The sequence below is a fragment of the Trachymyrmex cornetzi genome, unplaced genomic scaffold (genome assembly GCF_001594075.2).
Source record: "Trachymyrmex cornetzi isolate Tcor2-1 unplaced genomic scaffold, Tcor1.1 scaffold79, whole genome shotgun sequence".
In the NCBI taxonomy this organism is placed as follows: Eukaryota; Metazoa; Arthropoda; class Insecta; order Hymenoptera; family Formicidae; genus Trachymyrmex; species Trachymyrmex cornetzi.
The window spans coordinates 233,912-256,867 of record NW_017300124.1 but is presented as its reverse complement, the minus strand read 5'-3'; the positions used below and the strand labels follow the sequence as shown (position 1 = coordinate 256,867).

Genomic DNA, 22,956 nt, shown 5'->3' with positions numbered 1-22,956 from the left:
TATTGGTTTTTAGCTGATTTTTTGCTGGAAGGCTATAGCATACAAAAAAACTTCAGCAATGAGACGTAAGCAGGAAGCAAATTAATATTTTGGATGTTCTATTACTTAGTTATTGCTTCACTTTTCAACCGTGATTGGTCAATTCGCTAATCAATTATGTTTTACGGTTTTTCGTTGTGCCACAATTTTGATATTTTTAGTTGATATTGTATGGTCAAAATATCTTTAAAAACAATCTTGAAAATTTCTTCGTATATTATTTATCATAAAAAAAACGAAAACAGTTCAATGCAATATTAATTAACTCAAATTGTACACTCAATATTTTACATCAATTCATTATGATTCTATTGAAAAAATCAATAAAATTCGAAATATTATCTACACAAAATTATTCGAGGTAAATGATTTAATATCTTTATTAAAATTGTAAAAAAATAACAATGATGACAGAGCCTAATGTTTATTCTAATAAATATTATACATCACCAACTGAAATGGATTTCTCAAAGCCTTCAGTTTTTACTAACCTGCTTTATTAAGCCCTCCCCCCTCTCTCTCTCTCTCTCTTTCACGCGCGTGTAATAACGGTCTCCATTGATAAATTTCTGGAGCCTGTTGGCTCCAATGACCGGCCACAAAAACAAGCATTACATACAAACGCTGTGCGGAGAATTATTTTTTCTTTTTTTCTTCGTTACAACTCCCTTCTATCAAGATTTTCTCTTATGGGTACATCATTGATCATCATTGAAATAAAGTAATGGAAACTCTACAAAGCTTGTACTGAGGAATTTGCGTCAAATATCTAGCGTTAAATGTGAGTACTTGGTTTTTATCTTACTCATATGTTGCAGATCTTTCATATCGCGTAAATAAATATTAAAACTGACCTACCACATACCTATCTAACGTTGCGCTGTTAAAAGCGTAAATAAAAATATAAATTAATCGAGCTCTCAATATATTAAAAACAATATTACAAAACTAATAGGCAATTAAGAACTAGTACACAGTTATTATTAATGTACGTATTACAAATGGAAATATATGTATAGGTGAAGAATAAAGAAGAATTGTAACGTACATTAATTAATAATAACTGTGTACTAGCTCTTAATTGCCTATTGTTTTTGTAACATTGTTTGTAAATAAAAATTTAATAAATATTTCTTCTTGTTATTAAAAGAAAGAAAAAACACATTAACCCTTTTTGTAAATTTTTATTTACACAAAGGATTATTTTGATCATCAAAAACATAAATAGATAGTGCACTATCTATTTAAACATCTCCTAAAAAGTAATAATAATTTACTAATAGATTTTTCAATTTAGATAAATTTTGATTTTCTCTTTGTAGAAAAAATTAGTAGTATTTGTTTTAACAATATTATATTTTATTAAAATTAAATTACTATTTTTATAATATAAATTCTTAACAAATGACTTTAAAAATATAATTTTGCTTATAATAAAAGATTGCCATCAAAGGCCGGAAATACGAACGTGCAATATAAACTACGATTTACAAAATATGTTATAGATAAGCTGAAAATTAATGAATTCATAGCATTAAACGTGACAAAGAGGCGAATTCAATGCAGCAGATAAAGCGGAATGAATTATTACACGATCGAAATGGTTGTCGAATAACAGATGGAAATTGAAATTGCTATTTGCGATGGCTTGGAATAGTAAAAAAGCATGTCTGCAGAACGCTCTATTTTTCAGTGATTTAGTCGAGCTTGCTAGGTAGGAATTCACCGACCGTAACGAATTACGTGATTTTTCAGGGACGGCAGCGATACGAGTGAAAGCGGAACACGCATGCATATGTGAGTTAACGTGCAAAGAAGTGTCACAAGTGAAATCCCTCTCTACTACATCAGTTCGGATCGTTCCCTCGATTACTTTATTATCTTCGATATGAGCTCCATCGATTTCCTTCGATTACAAATCGTTCAATATATGATATTTCATTAAATTAATGTTAGTTATATTGGATGATGTGACAAAAAATAATTTCTTTTAACCTCGAATTTAAATTTAGGAAAATTATTAGCAACCTCATAAATATATAATACGACATATTTTTTCCAACTATGGTTCAATTAAGATACGTTATAGAACAGTTCTGAATAAGAGATATGACTTCGATTTTCTTTATGAAAGAACGACAATTTTTAAATAGCTTTTCAAAATAAACTCGATATATGTCGATATGATTTTATCTAAACTGTAAGATGTGTACAGTAAGATATACCGAAATAGAAGTTTTACAATAAGAATAAACCTTCACGACTACATATTGAGAGTTGAAAAGGAGATTGATTAAAATTAGAAAAGTAAATGTGAAACGTTAATATGAAATAAAATTATATGTTATTGAGTTGTTTCCTACATTACATTTCCTACAGAAATTTAACCAAGTTTATCCTTATATCATTTGCATAATCATCAAGTCAAAGTCACAAAACAGACAAGGCACTTTAATCAAATGCAGCCGCTTATCGCACACGAGCCAAACGATGCGGAGACTGGTGCTGGGGCCAATGACCACATCTTGATCAGCTGAGACTAGGTCGCATACAAATCGTAAAGCAACGAGGCGCCTTCTCCCTGTCATTGCCAATTCATTTCTCTGCGGAACGCAACCGACGAAACCGCGAAATTGCCGCGACTCCAACATTGACCTCGACTTTTAATTGACCGACCTTACTCTCATTATCGTTAATTTTGAATTCATGAGTTGTCCTATGACAATACATAAACTCTCAAATTGCGCAAGTTTTGAAGTAATAGCCAAATCTACTTATTTAAGTATCTTATTCCGTCTAATAATTGAAATAATTATGTTTAATAATTAAAATAAAAAATGAAATTAGTGATTTATATAGTCGCTATCATTTTTTCTAATTAATTCGTATATTGCATAAGCATCTTAATTAAATCAAACACATATAATAGGTTAGATAAACTGATGAAAATGTGGATATACATGTATACATAATATATACATGAATATATATATGTATATTATACATATATATAAATTCATATTTTTATTTTATGTCTTATTCATTGTTTCTTAGAAATTATATAACACATCAAAAAACTTGATTTATATATAATTTATAAGTTACATTTATATATTATATAATTAAATATTACATTTAATATGTAATTACATTTTAACATATAATTTCGTATATGCATATATTCTACTTTGATTTCGTAATTTCCATTTGCTCTCGAATGCATATGGACTATTGATAAAGAGAAGATTGAAGAGATCGAAGATACTCCAAATCGTGATAGCGAAGGAAGTCGTATCTTGCGGTTACGTTTAAATGCCGGGTAAGAAACTCGTTTCGTTGCCGGTCTACTGACACACTGACGCGATGTCGTTTCGCATCGCACGGAACCTTAACTTTCCTGAGTTCGTAAAGTTGCGCTTTTGAGAGAAATGCTCGAGGGCTCTGTATTTCGCGGAATAGAAAACGACGTCGCGCTGCCGTAGGAAGGACACGATGCGAAACGAAACGATGTCTCGCCCTACCGCGCACGAGAAAATTAATTTTTTAACATCACTGAAGATATATGTGAATGCATATTATGTCCTGAAAAATATTATGACCGACGTGCAACTTCCTCCTCTAAACATGAATTTCACGAAACAACGTACCTACATATTATATAATGGGATGCAACAAAGTTACTAACATACATTAATAAGTGTAAAGTTACATGTAAAAAAATTTCCGAGTATGGATTTTTAAATGAGAAGTTTTAAAAAATGTAAAAAAAAAGACATTTCTGGAATAAATGTTCGATAAATTTATGGAAAATTTTAATCACTTCTTTTTATCGTAATATATATAATTTTAAAGTACATATTATTACGACTAGTTTATTAAATACTTTAGATTTCTATTATATTTAACCATATTAATTTTTCATGAATAATAGATGAAGTGAATTCAGATCTCCTAAGTAAAAATTAGATAGGTATAATGTACTAGACAATGGTATACTCGATTACAAATTACAGTATTGCGTCATGCTCCAATGTCTCAATCAACCAATTCTCAATTTTTTTGATCGCCTTGAGCGGGACGTGGCGAACGTATTAAGTAGGACTGCGCAGTCTATATAAACGGAGTTACGGTGGAAGAAATATCGCGCCACCATCGCTGCTTGCTAATGCAACCAAGTGCATTAGAAACGTGCAGTTTGTCAAGCATCGACGTGCAACCGTAGCGACTCGTCTCGCTTACGCAACCCATTAGCACACACATACGTCAAAACACGTACCTGACTATACAGACTATACTTAACTCCTCACTAGTCGCTTCATCGCTGAGGCGATCGCAAAGGATACAAGCGAGTCATCACACGTCATAAAAATGGCGCATTTACGATAACGCAATTCATTGCTCTTTAGATATTCGCATTCATATTTTTTTGTTTCAGTTACAAGGTTACATGACTTCCTCAGGAATATTCTGGTTCATATTATGAGTCAATGAATAAAAATGATTTTGACTGGACAACTTATGCAACAAGAACCTATTTCAAAAATTCTCATCTATGCATATGAAATGATTGAATATTAAATACATTAATTAGAGAACTAATATTTTTCGCAATGATAAAAGTTCTTTGCAGTATTTCATTATTAGATTATATTCGCATCATTATTAAATTGACGATCAATTTAATTTATGATATTATTATTTCAGTTATAGTTTATGATTGCGCTTCAACTCTGCTAGTAATCTGACAACAATAGTTTATTTAACTTTAAAAGATGTTTTTAATAGTTTATTTAACTTTAAAAGATGTATTTAAAATTTATATGAAAATATTATTACGGACTAAAATCTAACTTCAATCGTATTTGGCGCTTCTTACTTACTCGTGTTATTCGTATTGCAGTTTAGTTTAACTTATTATTGTTGTCTTACTTAATTATTATTATACTTAATTTATACTTTATTATTATTATACTAAATTATTAAATAGATTCCAATTTATATTAATGTATATTATTAAGTAAATAAGGAAAGCATAATAATGTGCATTTTTAAAAGAAAATTTGGAAAATCTATTTCTCTATTTCGTACATTTATCATCGGTTCGCATATATATACGATGTGTGTGTGTGTGTGTGTGTGTATAGTGTCCCAAAATTCGCGACACGAAATATTATAGCAAGAAAATTTTTTTTTAAATTAGGTAAAAAAGTTATTTATAAATTTTTACTCTAAATAGTTTGACTCTTTTTGTTCAAATACAAGAGCCTATTACACACTACGTGTTTCAATGGTCATTTGTGAGAGTTAGTGAGCGCGCTGAAGTGCTTATGCACCAACACTCACTAATATTAACGTACGCGTGACTTATGAACAAGTGACCATGTAAACGTAGTCTGTGATTATATTTAAACTTTTATTTTTTCAAAATCTTTCTTGCTATAGTATTAAACATATATATACATATGCATGTGTGCGTACATCAAAACTATTAATTTATATTGATGATGCGACTTAAATTTGTAGAAATGAAAAAGCAATTATTAATGCAATAAAAGTTATAATTTATGCTGATATCTTTTATAACCTGATATATTTATTCTAAAACTTTTACGAGAACTATCTACATAACTAGTTTGATATCTTACATTTATAAGTTTGATTTAAAGTAAACAAAAATTCTTTAAATTGTGATTCAAATCAATTGACACAAGTTTTCAAGAATTAATTGACATAATAAATCGTATATTCTGTCTCTAAATTTCAATCCAATATCATATTTATTATAATTTTGATTTTAATTGTTTTTAATTTGCACTTTTTATCTCTTGATTGAGTTTTGTTTATTTCAAGCTATAAATTATTAATAATTTTTCATCTTTAATCAAACAATCAACATATGATTAAAGAGAATAGTTGGTATATTTTAAAATTATTGTAAATCTCCTGTCAGATAAACTTAAATTTATTTTAAAAATATTTAAATTTAATTAATTTTTTTTTAAGTATTGGAAATTAAAATTAGGATATTAAATAAATAAAATTTCGTTTCATAATAGTGTTTTTATGCTGGGTTATGTATTACAGAATTTCCATTTTATGCTCAAATATCCAAAATATTAAATTTCAAAAATTTTAAGAAATGTTTCGATATGTAATAGAGTAATAAAAAAATTTTCACGGATATCAATAATAAAGAGAATATTTTTAATAAATCATTAAAATTTATAGTACATGGCTGTGTAGTACGTATAGTCCCTGTATATTTTGCAAAATTTACGGATTTTACTTATGTGTATAGCTAAACGCATGCATTTTCCATTTCATTCCGCAAAGGGTTCATTAGAAAGATTTGAGATAAACGACGATGCCGTCAACGATTCTTCAAAGGAAGATTTCTAATTCCACGAGACAATCTGACGCGGCAGAAACATTGACAAAGGATTCTGTTACACGGTGATATCTCCTCTCGTTTTCTTGTCGTATCCTTCTTACCTGCTTTGCCGTGACTCGACGGGTTTCATTACGTAACTTCTCGCGTGCCTGCATATAAGGAAGTCAAGGATGTTTGAAAGTGTATTCGTTATTGTATTCTCCTCCCTCGGAATTCCATGCAATTCTCATCTGCACTTTCCGCCTCGCATGCGACACTTGTTATCGATTATTTTAAATCGATGCATCGAGCCACGACATTGCTAACGTTCCAATTTATACCTGATGAAGATCCTTATTAAGATCGAAGACCGCGGAAATTTATGTGGATCCAGGAGAGAGAGAGAGAGAGAGAGAGAGAGAGAGAGAGAGTTGTCATGCTTTTTATTATTTATATAAAATTTAAAAGTACCTATTAATCTTTTCTAAATAAATATTTAATAAAGCAATTTCTTTTATTAGTAAATTCTTTTAAGCATCTCAATGAACACTTGATTTCTTCCTCTACAGTTTAATTTCTTCTTTTTATATCATCTTACCAATAGCTCATCAAAAAAACTGCATGACAGTCATGCCTGTTGAGTTTTATTAGTTGAAGATACTCACGTTGCTGCAACCCGATATCGCTTGCGTTGACGTACACAACGCTATCGTTTTTCAACGTGGAGTTTGTTATTGTGAGACGTATGTGCTTACGTTAGGTTAGAAGGTATCCGTAATATATTGATGAAGTCTGATTTAATTACGGCAAAACTGCTATTTTATTTTATCGAAGTATCGAAATTCAATATATTTTTTAGGTGTAATATCGTTTCTCTCTCTATTGGGTTAAATAATTCGTTGGTAAACATTTATCATAATATTATTTTCTGATATAAGAAATTGTTCATTTTTTGGTGAAAAAAACGGTTGAATACTAAATATTAATACTGGATACTAAATAGTGAAACTAGACTCAAACAGACAATATGATGCAATTTTTGAATTTACTTTTGATATTCAGATAGACGACGTCAAGAGATATTTGGTAAATGTCAAAGACATTCTTTCAAATGTTAATCAGAATTTCAAAATAACGAAACTATGCTCGAATAAAGCATACACGAAATAGCAGCATATCTCTTGAAAAAGTCACGTCACACACTACCAGCTTATTTGGATAACGGATATGTCCGTCGAATCTTGATTAGCACCTTGTAAAACGCGTTAAATATTTTTACCTTGCGGACATGTAACAGACATGCGATAAGAATATTTATACGCAGCAGTATTTTTCCTCTCGTTACTTTGCTCATGCAGAAAAGGTCAAAGACGAATTTAGTGGGCAATGCAAAAAAATAAATAGATCATTAGTTCAATGCAAACCGTTGAAATTGTAATAATGCAGATGACTCGTTTGCAATGATTATTTAGAGATATGTGCATAGGCAAGCTTACGAAAAATTTCTTGTATGTCGTTTGACATAATTAAATCTGTTGTTTTTGACTGAACTAGTGAACTTTTGTAACTTAAAGATAGATATTATATTTAATATTTAGCAAAAGCGAGAAAGAAGAATTCTAGTGCAATCTAGTATAGGAATAAAAACCGATCTAACGATAGCGTTGAATTTGCGCGATTTGTCGAACAAATAAGTCGAGCTCAGCACATCTTTTTGCGTTTTTATACATGAAACAATCGATAATCGATATCGAAATTGCATTTGACTTCCTATCTTGTTTCATACATGATAAAACTACTTTTTTTTCTAGTAGATTTTCTGATTATTCGCTTCTATTTTAAATACTTGCGAATAAAGCGAATAAGACATATTCAACATTACACTAAAATAATTGCATAGATTTATGAGAGTAAATTATACGTGAAAGTATTTTTTCTAAAGCATTTTTGTATCTTTCGATGCATTTCCAATTGCATTCCTATTTATCTTTTAAATAACATCACATTTTTCTAATATTCAATACACATGCTTTATATTACACAAAGTACAAGGTGTATTAATACAACAAAGATTGGAATGAAGGATTCATTACTGTATAACAGTTGTTGAGTGATATATTGTATTCTGTTTCACATTGTACACAAAACTTTATGCGCGATTTCAATTTCCTAGCCCTTTGACTGACTGAGCGATATTATAGCACATTATTATAATTTGCAACTGTTTCAAGGATGCTTGCATGTACGTAATATCAATGCTTAAGAACTAGGACAATAATGTCGTTTGACTTGGAAATCAAAGAAAGGAAATATTTTATTTCAAAATGTAGGTCATATCGTCGTGTGTGTGTGTGTGTTTTTACTTTCTGAGCATGCAAAAATGTTAAAAATAACATTTTGTTTGTACAAAACGTCTTTAAAAAAAATTAAAATTAACATTTTATTTTTTACAGCGTATATACCCATTATAGTATAATAATATAACAAGCATGACTTTTAATTTTTTGTAAGATAATTTCGTAAAAAATATTAAAAAGTTTTTACGATTTTTATCTCCTGCATACATTATATGCGCAATTATATTTCATTATAGGGAATAGTAATGGCGTAAATGGGAATAGTAGATACTGTCAAGGTCAAAAAATGGCAAGTGGGTTATACGACGTGCTTGAAAGTGAATGATTAAACTTTTACGTGCTATTTTTCGCGCTTATATATCGCGGTGTATGTGGAAGCACCATAAATTCCTTAGACGATAGCGCACGAATAACGTGTCGCCAAATCATCGTAAATTATCTTCATCGCCGGGCAAGTCGTAAAGCGCTTCTGCTCGTGCAAAATCTATTGTCGAGTAAACGCTTGACGAGAACGCCCACGTGCCTCAAAGCTACGAGAAATGGAAACTGCAAGAATAAAACACTTGTTCCTCGCTACACACGCTATGTTTGACGTTAAAATCATGACGTGTTGATTCATGAAACTGTATTACTAAATAATCTCGAAAACGCTTAGTCAATTTTAAAATCGATCAAGTCTTTTTTTTAAGTCTATTCTTTGACTTGTCAATGTATTGGAAAATTGATATCCGCAAATTGAAATACGAATTATATTATAGAGTTTGGAAAAAGATAATTGTTAGATAGAATCATAAGACATCACAATACATATTCAAGCGTATTCACTCCAAGCTAATAAGAGCAAGACGAAATATAACCTGCTATCAAGTAGTTATTAAAGATACATAGAAGATAAATTATATATGTCAGAGTACGGTTTACAAAATTAAATATTATTCCACCCGTGTTATAAAATATATATCAAATAAAATATACATAAAATTTCGAATTTATTATTTAGACACAAACAAGTTACATTCATAAAGTTACGGATACAAAAGTATCATACATTCTTCTGTGTCAAATGTTTCAAAATTCGAATTATGTGGATCAGGTTGTGCATTTAATATTTTCAAGCATTGAAATAATGCGTATTATTTCGATAATTATGTTAAGCATGAACAGCGAATATGTGTATACAGTCGATCAAGTTTGATGAACGTGACCTTCTGATCATATTATGCGCGCGAAATCTACGGAATGAGTAACCTCGTTTAGCAGCGACGTGATCAGTAATATAGCCGCTTTGCAATGACTGCTTTATGGGTGTGTTATAAACACACTTTCGCTCTTGCTAAATTTACGCTATTGTTTTAGCCGATTTTGTTAATATCTCCATGATTGTTTAATAATGTTGTTATCTTCCAAAAAAATTGACAGACAATTTTTTAGTTGTAAATTTTCCGCCATCAATTGAGTGATTGGCATTTATATTTTCTAAAAAGGTTTATATAAAAAATTTAAAAATTTGAAGCTATTATTGGCGTAAAGTAAATTTCATCCCATACAGAATGTTTAATTTACAATTTGTAGATTAATAATGACACCTTGTTCTTTAATGATTTTTAATCTATTTTTTTCTAATATTTTTTATTATCTATACATTATTACCTAACATACTTTCTTTTCGTGTTTTTTCTCTCATTTATTTATTAAGCAATAAAATTAAAGATAGCGCACAGCAATAACTAACAATTGTTCGTCAAAAATAAAATTTAAAAAACAAGAAACGGAAAAAACCAAACTCCTCTTTATGTTTATTTATAGACTGGACAATTAAAAAAATATGAGCATGCTAAGAGCGTTAAAGGGTTCAAATGTCAGCAATGAATGTTACCATTTACGATCAGCTGAAAATAGCAAGAGAGGATACCTTCGGACGTCTCAGAGGGACGCGGATATTGACTGGCGGCGCGCTGACACGTACATGTCCAATGCAGTCGGGGGATACCTTTATTTTATTAATAGTGATGGCTCAAGCGGTACACGCAACGCGGTCATGTATATTTATGCAAGTACGTATGTACTTATTCATTCTCCTCGACGGTTCACGAATCGCCTCTGACTATTCATAACGTCACCGACTTTGACGGACCGGTGTCACCTTTCCGAGCCTACCTGTTTCCGAATTGATAAATTAATTTCATGTCAGTGCATTTTGAACAAATTACATCGCGAATGAAAGTCGTTTTCAGTCATTGCCATTTTCGACAGATAATCATTATCGAAGAGGAAAGTGACTCGAGATAGACGATTATTGCTTTCTCGGAATTGTCATATAAGCCGGGCTGCATTAACTATGCATGAATTTCGCGTGAGATGTTGATGTTTCGCTAAACATATTTATATACCTGTTATTGTAATAACTATTTTGTCACAACACTGACAAGATATTGAAAATATTAGTTTTAGATAAATCGCGAATCTATAATAAACTTGCGATATATAAATTACACACACTTTAAATAAATTTATCTAAAAAGATACTTATCTATCTTCAAATTCAAGTTTAAAACTTATATAGAATCTAGATAGTGGTATCTTTTTTCTTCTTTCATATGTTAATCAATATTGATTACGATATATTATCAAAAGCAAAAAGATAAAAATAGATAATTTAAGCGATAAGCCGTACATAAAAAATTCTTTTCTTACAAGTATAATATATATTCGGAAAGTTTCCATTTCAAAATAAGTCAGATATATTATACAAAAAGATAAATTTTATTATATACCTTCATGTTAATGAAAGCACGTCAGTACTTGGATTTAAATATAATTTGAATACAATGGTAAGATAAAAAGCTTTTATTTTTGTCAATGTCTCACAACGTATTCATGATGAATTCTTCACAGTGTACCTTTATCAGATTATATTTATTTCACATGGTTCTTTTAACAAAATTGTTATTCATTATGCCAATGAGATTAGAAGAGCATATTATAATCACGTTATACAATGTAGATCACGTGTTCATATCGGTTAGCTCATAAAAAAATTCGGAGCACGTGGTCGGGTTTGAGAATCTTGGCACGGATTACTAGATACAAAACTTCGGTTTATATAATTGGCATATTTTCTAGTATTATATGAGTATAATAATAATGTTAATCCATATACCATGTTTGCTATTTTTGGTCTAGATAAATTATTAGATAAATTTATCCGCAAGAACAAAAATCACGATTTCATATTATTAATTGACACAGAAATTGCATACAGTAAATAAACTATAGTAAATGCAATCTGTATGTAATAGCTGTATTGTTAAACCTGAGGTTAAATCTTTTTATAAATACATTTAATAAATATAAGTTCAATTGTATTTTAACATCAATTTTTCTAAAAGAAAAAAAAGAATTTTATCCCGATATTTTACAATACATTTATAATGTTTCCTATGTTGGAGGAATTAAACTAATTATATGAAACCATCTTTTTTTAATCATAACAATTATTAACGAGGAGAAAAACATGTTTATTTTTGTATAAGTCATTTTTATCTTCGATTAATTGGTTCTAGGTAATTGTTAATCACTGATAAAACTAACTAAATAATAAAATGATAAAACTAACTGATAAAATTAACTATATAATATCTATAGCATAAATACGAGTGTTTATTTTCGAAGCAATTTGAAAGTAAGTTAAAAATTTTCATCTTTTATATATATATAATTCAAATATTTTAATAAATCACATCATTTAATTAATCATATACTCAATTTTACTAATATTTTATGTTCTTTTTTATTTTTTTGTTAATTACATTTACACTGAAAATCTCGAGCTTTTTTTAAAATCCAATGCATGGCATTATATTAAATGTAAATAAAAATCATAACTAATTCAATTTGAAGTTCTATTTGTATGTAGCTGATGTGAGATATCCCATTGCATAAATGATTCACATCCCATAAAACTTATTTATGAGGTATGAATGTCATATAAATAACATTATTACGAGTTGAAAATTGGATAAATACATTTGGTACTAGAAGTACAAACTATTAAGTACAGCCTTTGACCTCGTATAGATGATGAACAAACAAATCTTGGAACTTGTACAGTTATTCTCGCAACTAATTCCAAAGAACAATCATTCGGGCAGATTTATATGTTATCTGAAATTGATAAGTCAATACCTGGAACGGAGTAAGGTGCGGTTTGTGGCTGCGGTGCCCAATAAGCCTGGCTGATAGCGGGATAATGAGTTTTAGAACCGATGCTGGTACCGGTGCTGTGCCGGTGTTTCTGGCTTTTCATCGCCATCGTGAATCACTTTCGGTGTCTTCGTTCTCGAAGTCTCCACTTCGCCGACGTGTTTTCCGTTCTGTAGATACTGTCAGATTATCGTCATGTCACAATCCATTAGGTTTTCCTTTTCTTAGATCCCACAATTTTTTATATAATAATCGGTTAGTTCGATGAATAATAAAATTCAATTCGTTTTCACAACACGAAAGAACGCAAGAACACGCTACGTTTATCGGTATCGAAACTCCGACAGTTACCAGATCGAACTGATGGATATGAATGGGAAACCGAAATGTCCTACGTGTAACGTGTACTCGTTCCTTCTCGTATTCTTCTTCAATAATTACTCCTGAGTTACCGATCACTAGTAGATCATTATGCAACCGACTACCATCCGGCAGTTATACAATCCCGATATGCGCACGGCAATTGAGATAACAATAACCGAGCATAACAATGGTAGACACTATATAGATGATACAGCAGACTGCCCAGTGATTTCTATCGTCTGTGGTTTGAAATCACAGAGCTTCGCATTTATTCACGTTAACAAGCACTATGATGATTCTTGATATAACAGGTGGCTTCACTATCACAGAAGGTGCAATTTCTATAAGTGACACAACATATACAGTAACAGCAAAGTTAGGGACAGGAGAGTCAAAAATAATGATCTGTAAACTCCGAACGATAGTCGGAGTTGTTCGATGAAGACTTTACCGTGTCGCCTTCACGTCACACACAGGTATAATTCATCATTATGATACAACTTGTCTTTCATATCACGATGGGCACACGCTCGCCGACAGTTGCGCACGGTTGGCGCGCCGGCGGAAATTCTCTCGCTCTGGCACTCGAAAATAACTGCGCCGCCTTTCCCGGAAGGCTCTTTCCGCGCACTCTCGTGCTCTTTTATTATTAACAACGTAATACTGTCGTGCATACCGCCGCTGTTCCGCCTGCGGCCTGTCGAGTCGTAGAAACGTCGTACTGTGATGTGCGCGCGTCGGTCACACGTGGTTGCACCGCGTGTATACGAATCCCCACCACCTCGCGCCACCCTGCGTATCGACTTGACCGCGTGTGTTCAACCCCTCGATGAGACGAGTCCCGCGACCTCCGCGACCTTTGTGCGTGTCCGCGACGCGACGCGACGGAGGGGGCCGCGAGGTTCTCACCCTCACCGCGAAGAAGCAGCGTTCACCACGAACCGAGCGACCACGTCGTCGTCCACCGACAGCCGACTCGGCGATCCGTGGACTCTGCTCGTCGTCGTTGACTCGCCGCCGACTCGGCGCACTCAACAAGTGAGAGAACCGGCGCTGCCGACTCCCGAGGCTCGGGCCTCGGCCTCGCTCTGCCACCCGCCGCCCGCTCGTCACCGCGCACCGCGCACCGCGTGCACTCGTGACTCCTACCTATTCGCCGCCGCGAACACTCCCTCGGAGCTCCTCGTGGTCTTTTCATTCTAGCTCATATAGCCGCCTCCTTCTGCGTGTATGTGTGACTACGCTTGCACGCCGCGCTGTGTCCCCTTCTGCCTCCCACCCACGCGTCTGGCATCGACTTTGAGAGAGTGTGCGTATTCCTTTCTTTCTCTCCTCCTCTTATCTCCATATATCTTTGTCAGACCTGTCGGACTACTATATGTCGAGTCAGCTTATGCACGTTTGCAAACAATAACCAATAATTTCGGATCTATCGGTTCCTAATTGATATTCCCGTTTAATGTTTGGTTTACATTTGTTTGGTACCTGTTCCATATCTGTTTGATGTTTATCCGATAAAACTTTCGGACTTATTGTGAGTATTGGTTTAATAATTAACCTGATTAGTCGACAGCAATTTGAAAAGAGCATTAAACGTGATTAATCTTTACTTTTTTACTTGGTTCCAAATCTGATTTGATGCCGTTTCGGCACATGTAAATTTATTTGATGAATATTGTGCAGTGCTATTGATTAAATATTTACTTAAACGTTTTAACAGTAACTTCATGTCTGTCTGATATTAGTTTGATAACCCGTTTTACTTTTGTCCGTTCTATTTAGAACTAAGGTCATTGATCGCTGGGTTTTGATATTAGATTTGCATTCGATTTGATACCAATTCGGTAGCACTCGGCAACCGTGTAGTCGATCCTTCGCTTGGCAACTCGGAATTTCCTTGGAACGCACCGGATATCCGCTTTGTATGTTTCATTCGGGTATCTGTGATTCAGCGAATCCAATCTCTCTCACTCTCGCTCTCTTTCTCTCTCCCTTTGTCACAATTCATGCACTGTTTCGTTCGCTTCCAAAGCAGCACGATGGATCTTCGCAAATGGCAAAGGCTCAGCCAGCTGATCGCAATGTAATGTACACGTGACTATCTTTGATGTAACGATCTCAAAGTTACACAGAATAGTAGAGAGAGAAATTTAATTGATATTAATCTAATCCGTGCTTGCGTGTTTATTCAGTTTATTCTGGTTTTCAAAGTAAAATCACAAAGATGTAATTAACACATTAAAAAGATTTCTAATTGTTATCTGCCAAATATAATATTAGATTGGGAAAAAAGTTTGTAGCCTTACAAACTTCGAAATTCAAGCAACTGCAATTTCGCTAAAAATGAACAAAATTTAAATTAAAAAACGTTTTATAGTTAAAATGTTCTTTGAATTTCTATAACTTTTACATACAGAAAGCTAAGACAAAATTTTTTCTTACTTTATGGGTTTATTACGTGCCCCAAAAAATTTACGAAAATTTTTGATTTTTTGACTTGAAAGCTTAAAGTTTTTCCTACTATTTTTTAAAAATATTCCTAACATTTTTTGTTATTGAATTATTCAGGTTAAATAAAAGAAGCATTTCTTTTTACTTTGATTACTTATAACTTCGTTAAAAATCATCGCATACCATAATAAACAAAAATTTTTTAAACTGAAACTTTGCTATAGCGAATGATATAATTATCAAATTAAAAAAAATATTTTTTGAAAACATGTAAGCACGACATAAATGAAATAGAGCTACGAACTTTTGTTTCAACTCAATAGTTTACCTAATATTAATTTATATTAGTATTAGTATTATATTAGTTTGATAATAATAACAAAAACTAAATAAAATTACGTAAATTAATAAAATGTCTTTTATAATAATGAGTATCACATCCATTATTTAGAATTATGAAATAAAGATTGCAACTTTAAGGAAATTCTTTCAACATATTAAAATTTAATCAAAAATTTAATTAAGAATAAATCTATTAAATAAAATAATCCTATTTTCGATCAAAGTAGATCTTAGTGCCCACTATTATCAGTAGACTGCGGAACTTTATGCAAAATACTTAACTGAATATTAACTATCGGACAGTTTTAGCAGTCAATCGTTGTTCGTTAAAGAGTTATTAAAAGGTGAAGTAAAAAGATTGAGATTGCCATCTGTAAATTTACAAAATTGCAAAATATGCATTTTATGCAAAACATTTAGTTAAGTATTTTGCATAAAGTTCCGCAGTCTAATTATCAGTATGATATCTGAACAATCGGGAGATTCAAACACTGGCTGAGATAGTATTTTTCGCAATAAATTATTTACAGATTTTTAAGATACTTATTAGAGCATTATTATTATAATTGACGATCAATCTATTTTTAAATATTAATATTTCAGTTTCAGTTTGTGATTGCGTTTTAAATTTGCGACAAACTGAATCGACACACAGTTTATAAAACTAAAAAATGTATTTACAAAAATTTGTATATTAGTATTATTAAACACTAAGATTCGTTTTAGCTAAAAATAGGATTATTTCTCTTAATTGATTTAGATATATATTCTCGTCAGTCAAATTTCGAGTAATAATTGTTTAATCGAGAAGAAACGGATTTTTGAGTGACCTTCGATTCATTCCCGTCTCTGAATCGAATGACAATTTGACCTCGGTAAAGCCGACCGTAAATTTATGGCATTCCGTCGTAACGCATCGCAACGAGGCGGACAAACGTAGTAACGTCGCGGCTCGCGTGCGCGAAACAATAGTCACTAGAGTGCGACGCAGCAGCGCGTACGTTTCGCACGTACGCGTACGCGTACGCGATGGAAATCGTGAGTCAGCCAGACACGGAAACGGGAGATCTCGCCTCTCGCACCCAACGACGAAAATGATGAGTTCGTGATCGGGATCACCGAAAGAGCGTACTCGAGGTATTGCGCCTGGAGCACGCGCCGATGATTCGTCCATTCGCGGAGGATGCACCGACGTGATGAACGTCGAACGACCATAGTCACGTCCGATCGGTTGTAATTCGCCACCGATCGAGTTGCGTGATTCGTCAGCGGGCCTCCTGTAATCCATCAAAGTCCTTGACGCGACAACTTTGATTATTCGGTACGATCGTCCGACCACGCGATCTGATCGCTGCTAACACGATCGTAGTTCTGACACAAGATAATTTACGCGCAAAATGAAACCAATATACATTGCAACATTGGCATTAGCGCATCACACGAGCGAGCAGATAATGATCGATAGATTTGAAAATAACGTAGACTTGTAATATTTGAAAATTGAAACAGTTAACACCATGTACTTTAAAGCCAGAGATGGGCATGTATGTATTTGAAATACTTTTATTTGAAAAACAGTATTGGTAAGACAATTATATTTTGTATTTTGTGTTTGTTCAGAGTACATGAAAATATTTTGTATTTTGTATTTTATATTTTAGTATTAATAAACAAAAGATTATGAAAGTATTTTGTATTTTGTATTCCAAATACTAACATTGATAATCAACCTTATTATTTGAATTACAAGATACAAAAAGCTTTCAATCTTTCGATTTTAAATACAAAATACGTAATACTTTTATGTGATCGGCTAAAATAAAAAATACAAAATATGCTTGTATTGCAAATAGTGTTTTAAATAAAAGTATTTCAAATACATGCCCAACTCTGTTTAAAGCAACATATTTTTATGTAAAAATAAATCTACAAAGAGTATCTTTATTGAAAATATTTTTAGTTTTTATTCAATACGTTCTTGGCTTTATCTCTCGAGTTGCATGATACACTCTCTCTCTCTTGCTCTAAAATAAAGGTTTCTTAATTTAAATTTAATATGAAATATGAAACGAGTTTTCCGAACACACACATATATATACATATATATAATATATATATATAATTTAATTAAATAAAAAAGATAATCTTATTTAAATCCTTTAAATAGTAGCTGAAATGTCAACAATGATAGAGAAACCTTAATTGAGTTAAACATAACGAGCGCTAACGAGGTGCACGAAAAATACAATTCGGGTCTAATCATTCTTATTGGCGAGAACCTTACGGTCCAACAGTCGCCAAACTTCGATTGCTCACGAACACTGTCGATTATCGTGAGTAATCCTCTGGGATATTTATTTGTTGCCCGTGGCGGCCGGATAGTCGCTTTGTTGCCGGAGGAAGTTGCACCATCGTCGAACCCGACGGAACTTTTCCCGAAACTGGTGGAAAACCTAAATTCCGCTCCGTTCCGCTCCGGTAACAAAATAGTTTCTCGCCGCCTGTTGGATCATGTTTGGAGTTCACGACCGAAGCCAAAAACCCGCAGATCGACTTTTACCAAATATTTACCAAACCTGTTCGCGAATTCCGTATACATACGGAAATAAATAAGCATGCACGTTCGAAATATGCATATGTCACAAATATTATTTATAAGATATTTTATAAAATGATATTTTCAAATTAAAATTATAATATTCAGAACAAAGAAATAATAGCATTATACGAAAAATTGAAGATAATCTAAATTATGTGTATAAATTATAGATAAATCGTTTCTTCATTCAATCTTAATTGCGCTATTAAATAAAATTTTATTTTTATCGCCTTCCGATTTTTCCACAGCTTTATTAAAAAGCGATCTTTGCTTCGTCTTGTGCAATGCAATTCTTAAGGCGTATTGAATAGCTCGTGCCAAATATGCGTCATCGTTACCACGGCATTTACAAACAAAGCAAACATGTATGTTGTATGCGTGCAACATAAACAATTGGCTAAACATTGCGGCCAGACAACGCACTGTTTTTCTTGGTTTTATGCAAAAACACCGATAAATTGAATAACGAGATGCATAACCCTGTTTTTAGACGTCGCAATATTCCGTAAATTAGTTTCGATTCGCGCTATTTCTGCGTCAGTTCGCGAACTTAATGCACGTGCAAATTCTGCCAAAACTCGTCCACTTTTAGCCATGGATTTGCATGCCAGCCACGCTAAAATCAAAAGTCGGTTAACCAAATTTCATTCATGAGGTGAAAATATATCGATATATGCAGTAGCATGAATTATATCAGTGAAAGAGAAAAGAACTAAATTCAAACTAGAAATGACATGCTTTATCATTTTACATTATCGTTTCAAGCTGAAAATAAGTGACATAAAAGATCAGCTTAGTTTTAATATTTTTAATATTTAGAATAAAGTAAATAAAAGAAGAGAGTAAAAAAAATATATATTGATTATATATAATGATTAGAATAAATTCATGAATTAATTAAAACATGAATAAATAAGTAGAAATATGGATAGGTAGACAACCATATTAAAAATGATAAAAGATTTAGGCCCAGTTTCACAACTCACGGTTAACTCTTAACCGAGGTTCAATTTATTTGTCATCTTTTTCCAATTTTAGAATTGAAAAGAGATAATGAATAAGTTGAACTTCGGTTAAGAGTTAACCGTCAGTTGTGAAACTGGGCCTTAATGGTCAATATGTGTAACAGTTAATATTCCGTTACAAATATGTAAATTAACTCTTTCCCTATCATTTTCACCTTGAAATTAGAATTCCGAGATTTATAAAATGTCCCACATTAAATGATAAATTCGAATGATTTTAATAACTGTTATTATCTCCGTAAATTTATTTTTAAAGATAAATACATATACATTAGTCATTTGAATCATATAATAGAATATTTTTTCATTCTTCTCAAATATAAATTTTTTCTGCTCCTTTTAAAAATTTATTTCTTGTATATATAATTTTATATTATTCAGTTTATATTATTCTCAGCGTTTCCAATTATCGATTATTAAATAACATCGTGCTAGCTTTTTGTAAATTAAAAACAGTGTGCAATATTTATTTTATTTCGCCAAGAATACCTTACACTGAACTAAAAAACGGTAAATTCGTCACAATATTCTTTACATGAGTATTTCCAGAGGCGACGAGCATTGAACGATAACTACCGATCCACGAGTGCCACGAGGTCATCGCTGCCATCGACGTTTCATGGATATTTGTGGGCTGCCTCCCTCGAACGACACGATGATGCATTATTTATACGCGCCCGCATATACTACCGTCGTCGTGGTCGTCGTTAACCTGGCACATAATCGATGAGAATCCTCGCGTGCATTGGCGCGTATGCAAGCAACCGCGTGTGTTCGTCGACATTTGGAGAAATCTCCTTTGAATTTCTGACGCTGACTTCCATCGATCTCGGTTTCCGTCGTTCCAGACGAATATACATACGTGAGACCGTCCCGAGAAGAATTGAACCGTTCGTTGATATTCCATTTTATATGTATATCGCGAGATTACGTGCGCCAGACAGAAATTTTTTAAAATAACATAATCAAACTTTAATGATTTTTAACAGCTTCAGATAAATAATACGGTTAAAGTTAATGTAAATCTATAACGTATTGTTCGTATTGTTAAATTATTAAACTAAAAAATGTAATATAGTTAATTCTCTCTCTTTAAAAAGTATATAAATGAGTTGTAAAAAAATGTTTAATGTGTTCGAGATTAAAAATCTTGAAATATATACATATTATTTCAGATATATTTATAAATTAAGCATCTCCTGGATATTATTTAAATATTATAGAGCTGATTTTATAAAAGTGTGTGTGTATGAATAGAAAAATTTTATAATCCGTAAATTATCGTAAAATAGATGACATAAATAATAGGAAACAAACGATTTTTCTAAGATAGCTCACACCTAATTGCATTAATCGTAATTATAAATATAGCTATATATTTATAAAAGTTGCACAGGCTAAATATTATTGCGGCTAAAGATTTAAGTAAATAATTAACGGTTTTATAGCAATCTAAAATCTTATGTTTATATTACACGTGTATTACGTGCATTCATTATTTCCGCTTGTATTATACATCGTATTTTGGAGTTTGCAACAAATCCTCATTTTGTCCATCAAATAGTTCAGCGAAAGTAGACGCCAAATATCGTGAGCTGTGGCAATCGATACGAAATGTCGGCGTTTTGACACAAACAGTATTGGTCGATGCAATTGCTGCATCTAATTCCCGCTCTACCCCGCTGAAATGCCAGCGATTTGTGTTTACACGCACGTCGGAGTCAATAGCAACGGCAAATACCATATCTAATATACGTCTATGTATACTTTCTACCTCGTTTCACATTAAACCAATTTCATGACGGTCGCGATACAAACGATACCATTGGGACCTGCCGACATGAATATTAACGTCGGCGATTAATTTCTTGTAAATAGGTCGCATGTCCGGTTAGAGACTATTACAGTCGAATGGATACTGTTGCTTTGAGTTTCAATTACAAGTGCACACAAAAAACTTTTGTTACTGATTATACGATTACAAGAAAAAATTTTCCTTTTTAGTTTAATATCATTCTTGACAATTACACATTAATTCTTTTGTACTTACTACAGTAATAATAGATCTATTTACTTAATTTTGTCTATTACCGCATTTTATCTATTTGGTAAGATCTCTCATTTCGCTATAAAAAATTATTTTTCCTAATAGAGAATATTTGCAGATTATGAATTGTTTTTCACATTTTTATTTATCTTTAGTAAAATCATCAGTCATTTTAGTAGATAGCAATGTCATCAAAACATCAGCAAGATATTGTTGTAAATCCTTGCTATAACCTAAACTCATATTGCATTAAATATATTACTATTATTTCAGGCTGCTTCTCGTCCTGATGAACTGCAACGTTCACGAAACGTTGCCATTTCAAGAATACATAGACACGGAGATAACACGGAAATAGCTTCTATATAGGAAGTACCCATGGAAGCCTCGAAAATATTGTATTATATTCTATTGTTTTGAAGAGAGCGTTAATCTTTTCTGTGTTGATGGTTGCGTTCAGCAGGCAAAGCAGCTTTGCAATTGTTGTAAAATTCTTGAATATGATTGATCTTGACCTTAGTTCCTTACTGTATCTAAATATATAAACCAATCATAATATATAGGCCTGTTCTTTTTGGCTGAACTTTTGCACCAGTTCATCTTTCTTCTTTTTCTCTCCAGGAGGAAGTTCAGCCAAAAAGAACAGGCCTATATATTATGATTGATTTATATATTTAGATACAGTAAGGAACTAAGATCAAGATCAATCATATTAAAGAATTTTACAATTGCAAAACTGTTATCTCTGCTGAACGCAGCTAATATCTTTCCGATTTCTGATGCCTATCAAACGGATGTGTTCGTTTTCGTATAGATCTTCGTGATATGTGTTTCGGAATTCCCTACTAGATCAAAGAAGACGAAAGACGGTGATGTAATCCGTAACCACAGCCTTACGCGGGAGCACGCGTCACGGTAACGAATGCAGTTCCTTCTACGCTTTGTACTTGGCAACGTTTCACAGTCGTTGAGCCGCGATAAACAGAGACGTAGACGAGTGTTGGGTTACCGGGATTCCTACCATGTTATTCGCGTCGCTATTTCCTCCTGGCAACACCTGCTTCATTAAGCCTCCATCTCCAGCATTCTCACCGGTTAACGAAATCCCGGAATCGAAATCGTCATTTCATGCCCGGATTTATGGTTGTTCGATAAAGGAA

At 32.5% G+C, this 22,956-nt stretch overlaps 1 protein-coding gene across 2 annotated transcripts in view; it reads right to left on the bottom strand.

Annotated features, from left to right (window-relative positions):
• The window catches only part of LOC108768359 (CUGBP Elav-like family member 2), a 219,853-nt gene that overhangs the window by 36,231 nt on the left and 160,666 nt on the right, over nt 1-22,956 (bottom strand). Inside the window, exon 1 of one of the 2 annotated variants that reach the window (XM_018518760.1) lies at nt 12,952-14,350. The exons of the other annotated variant lie outside the window; for it this stretch is intronic. Within the exon in view, the coding sequence (XP_018374262.1) occupies nt 12,952-13,078 (127 nt within the window). The 5' untranslated portion in view covers nt 13,079-14,350. Of the gene's footprint in view, nt 1-12,951; nt 14,351-22,956 lie in introns of those variants that run through there. 2 annotated transcript variants of the gene reach the window in all.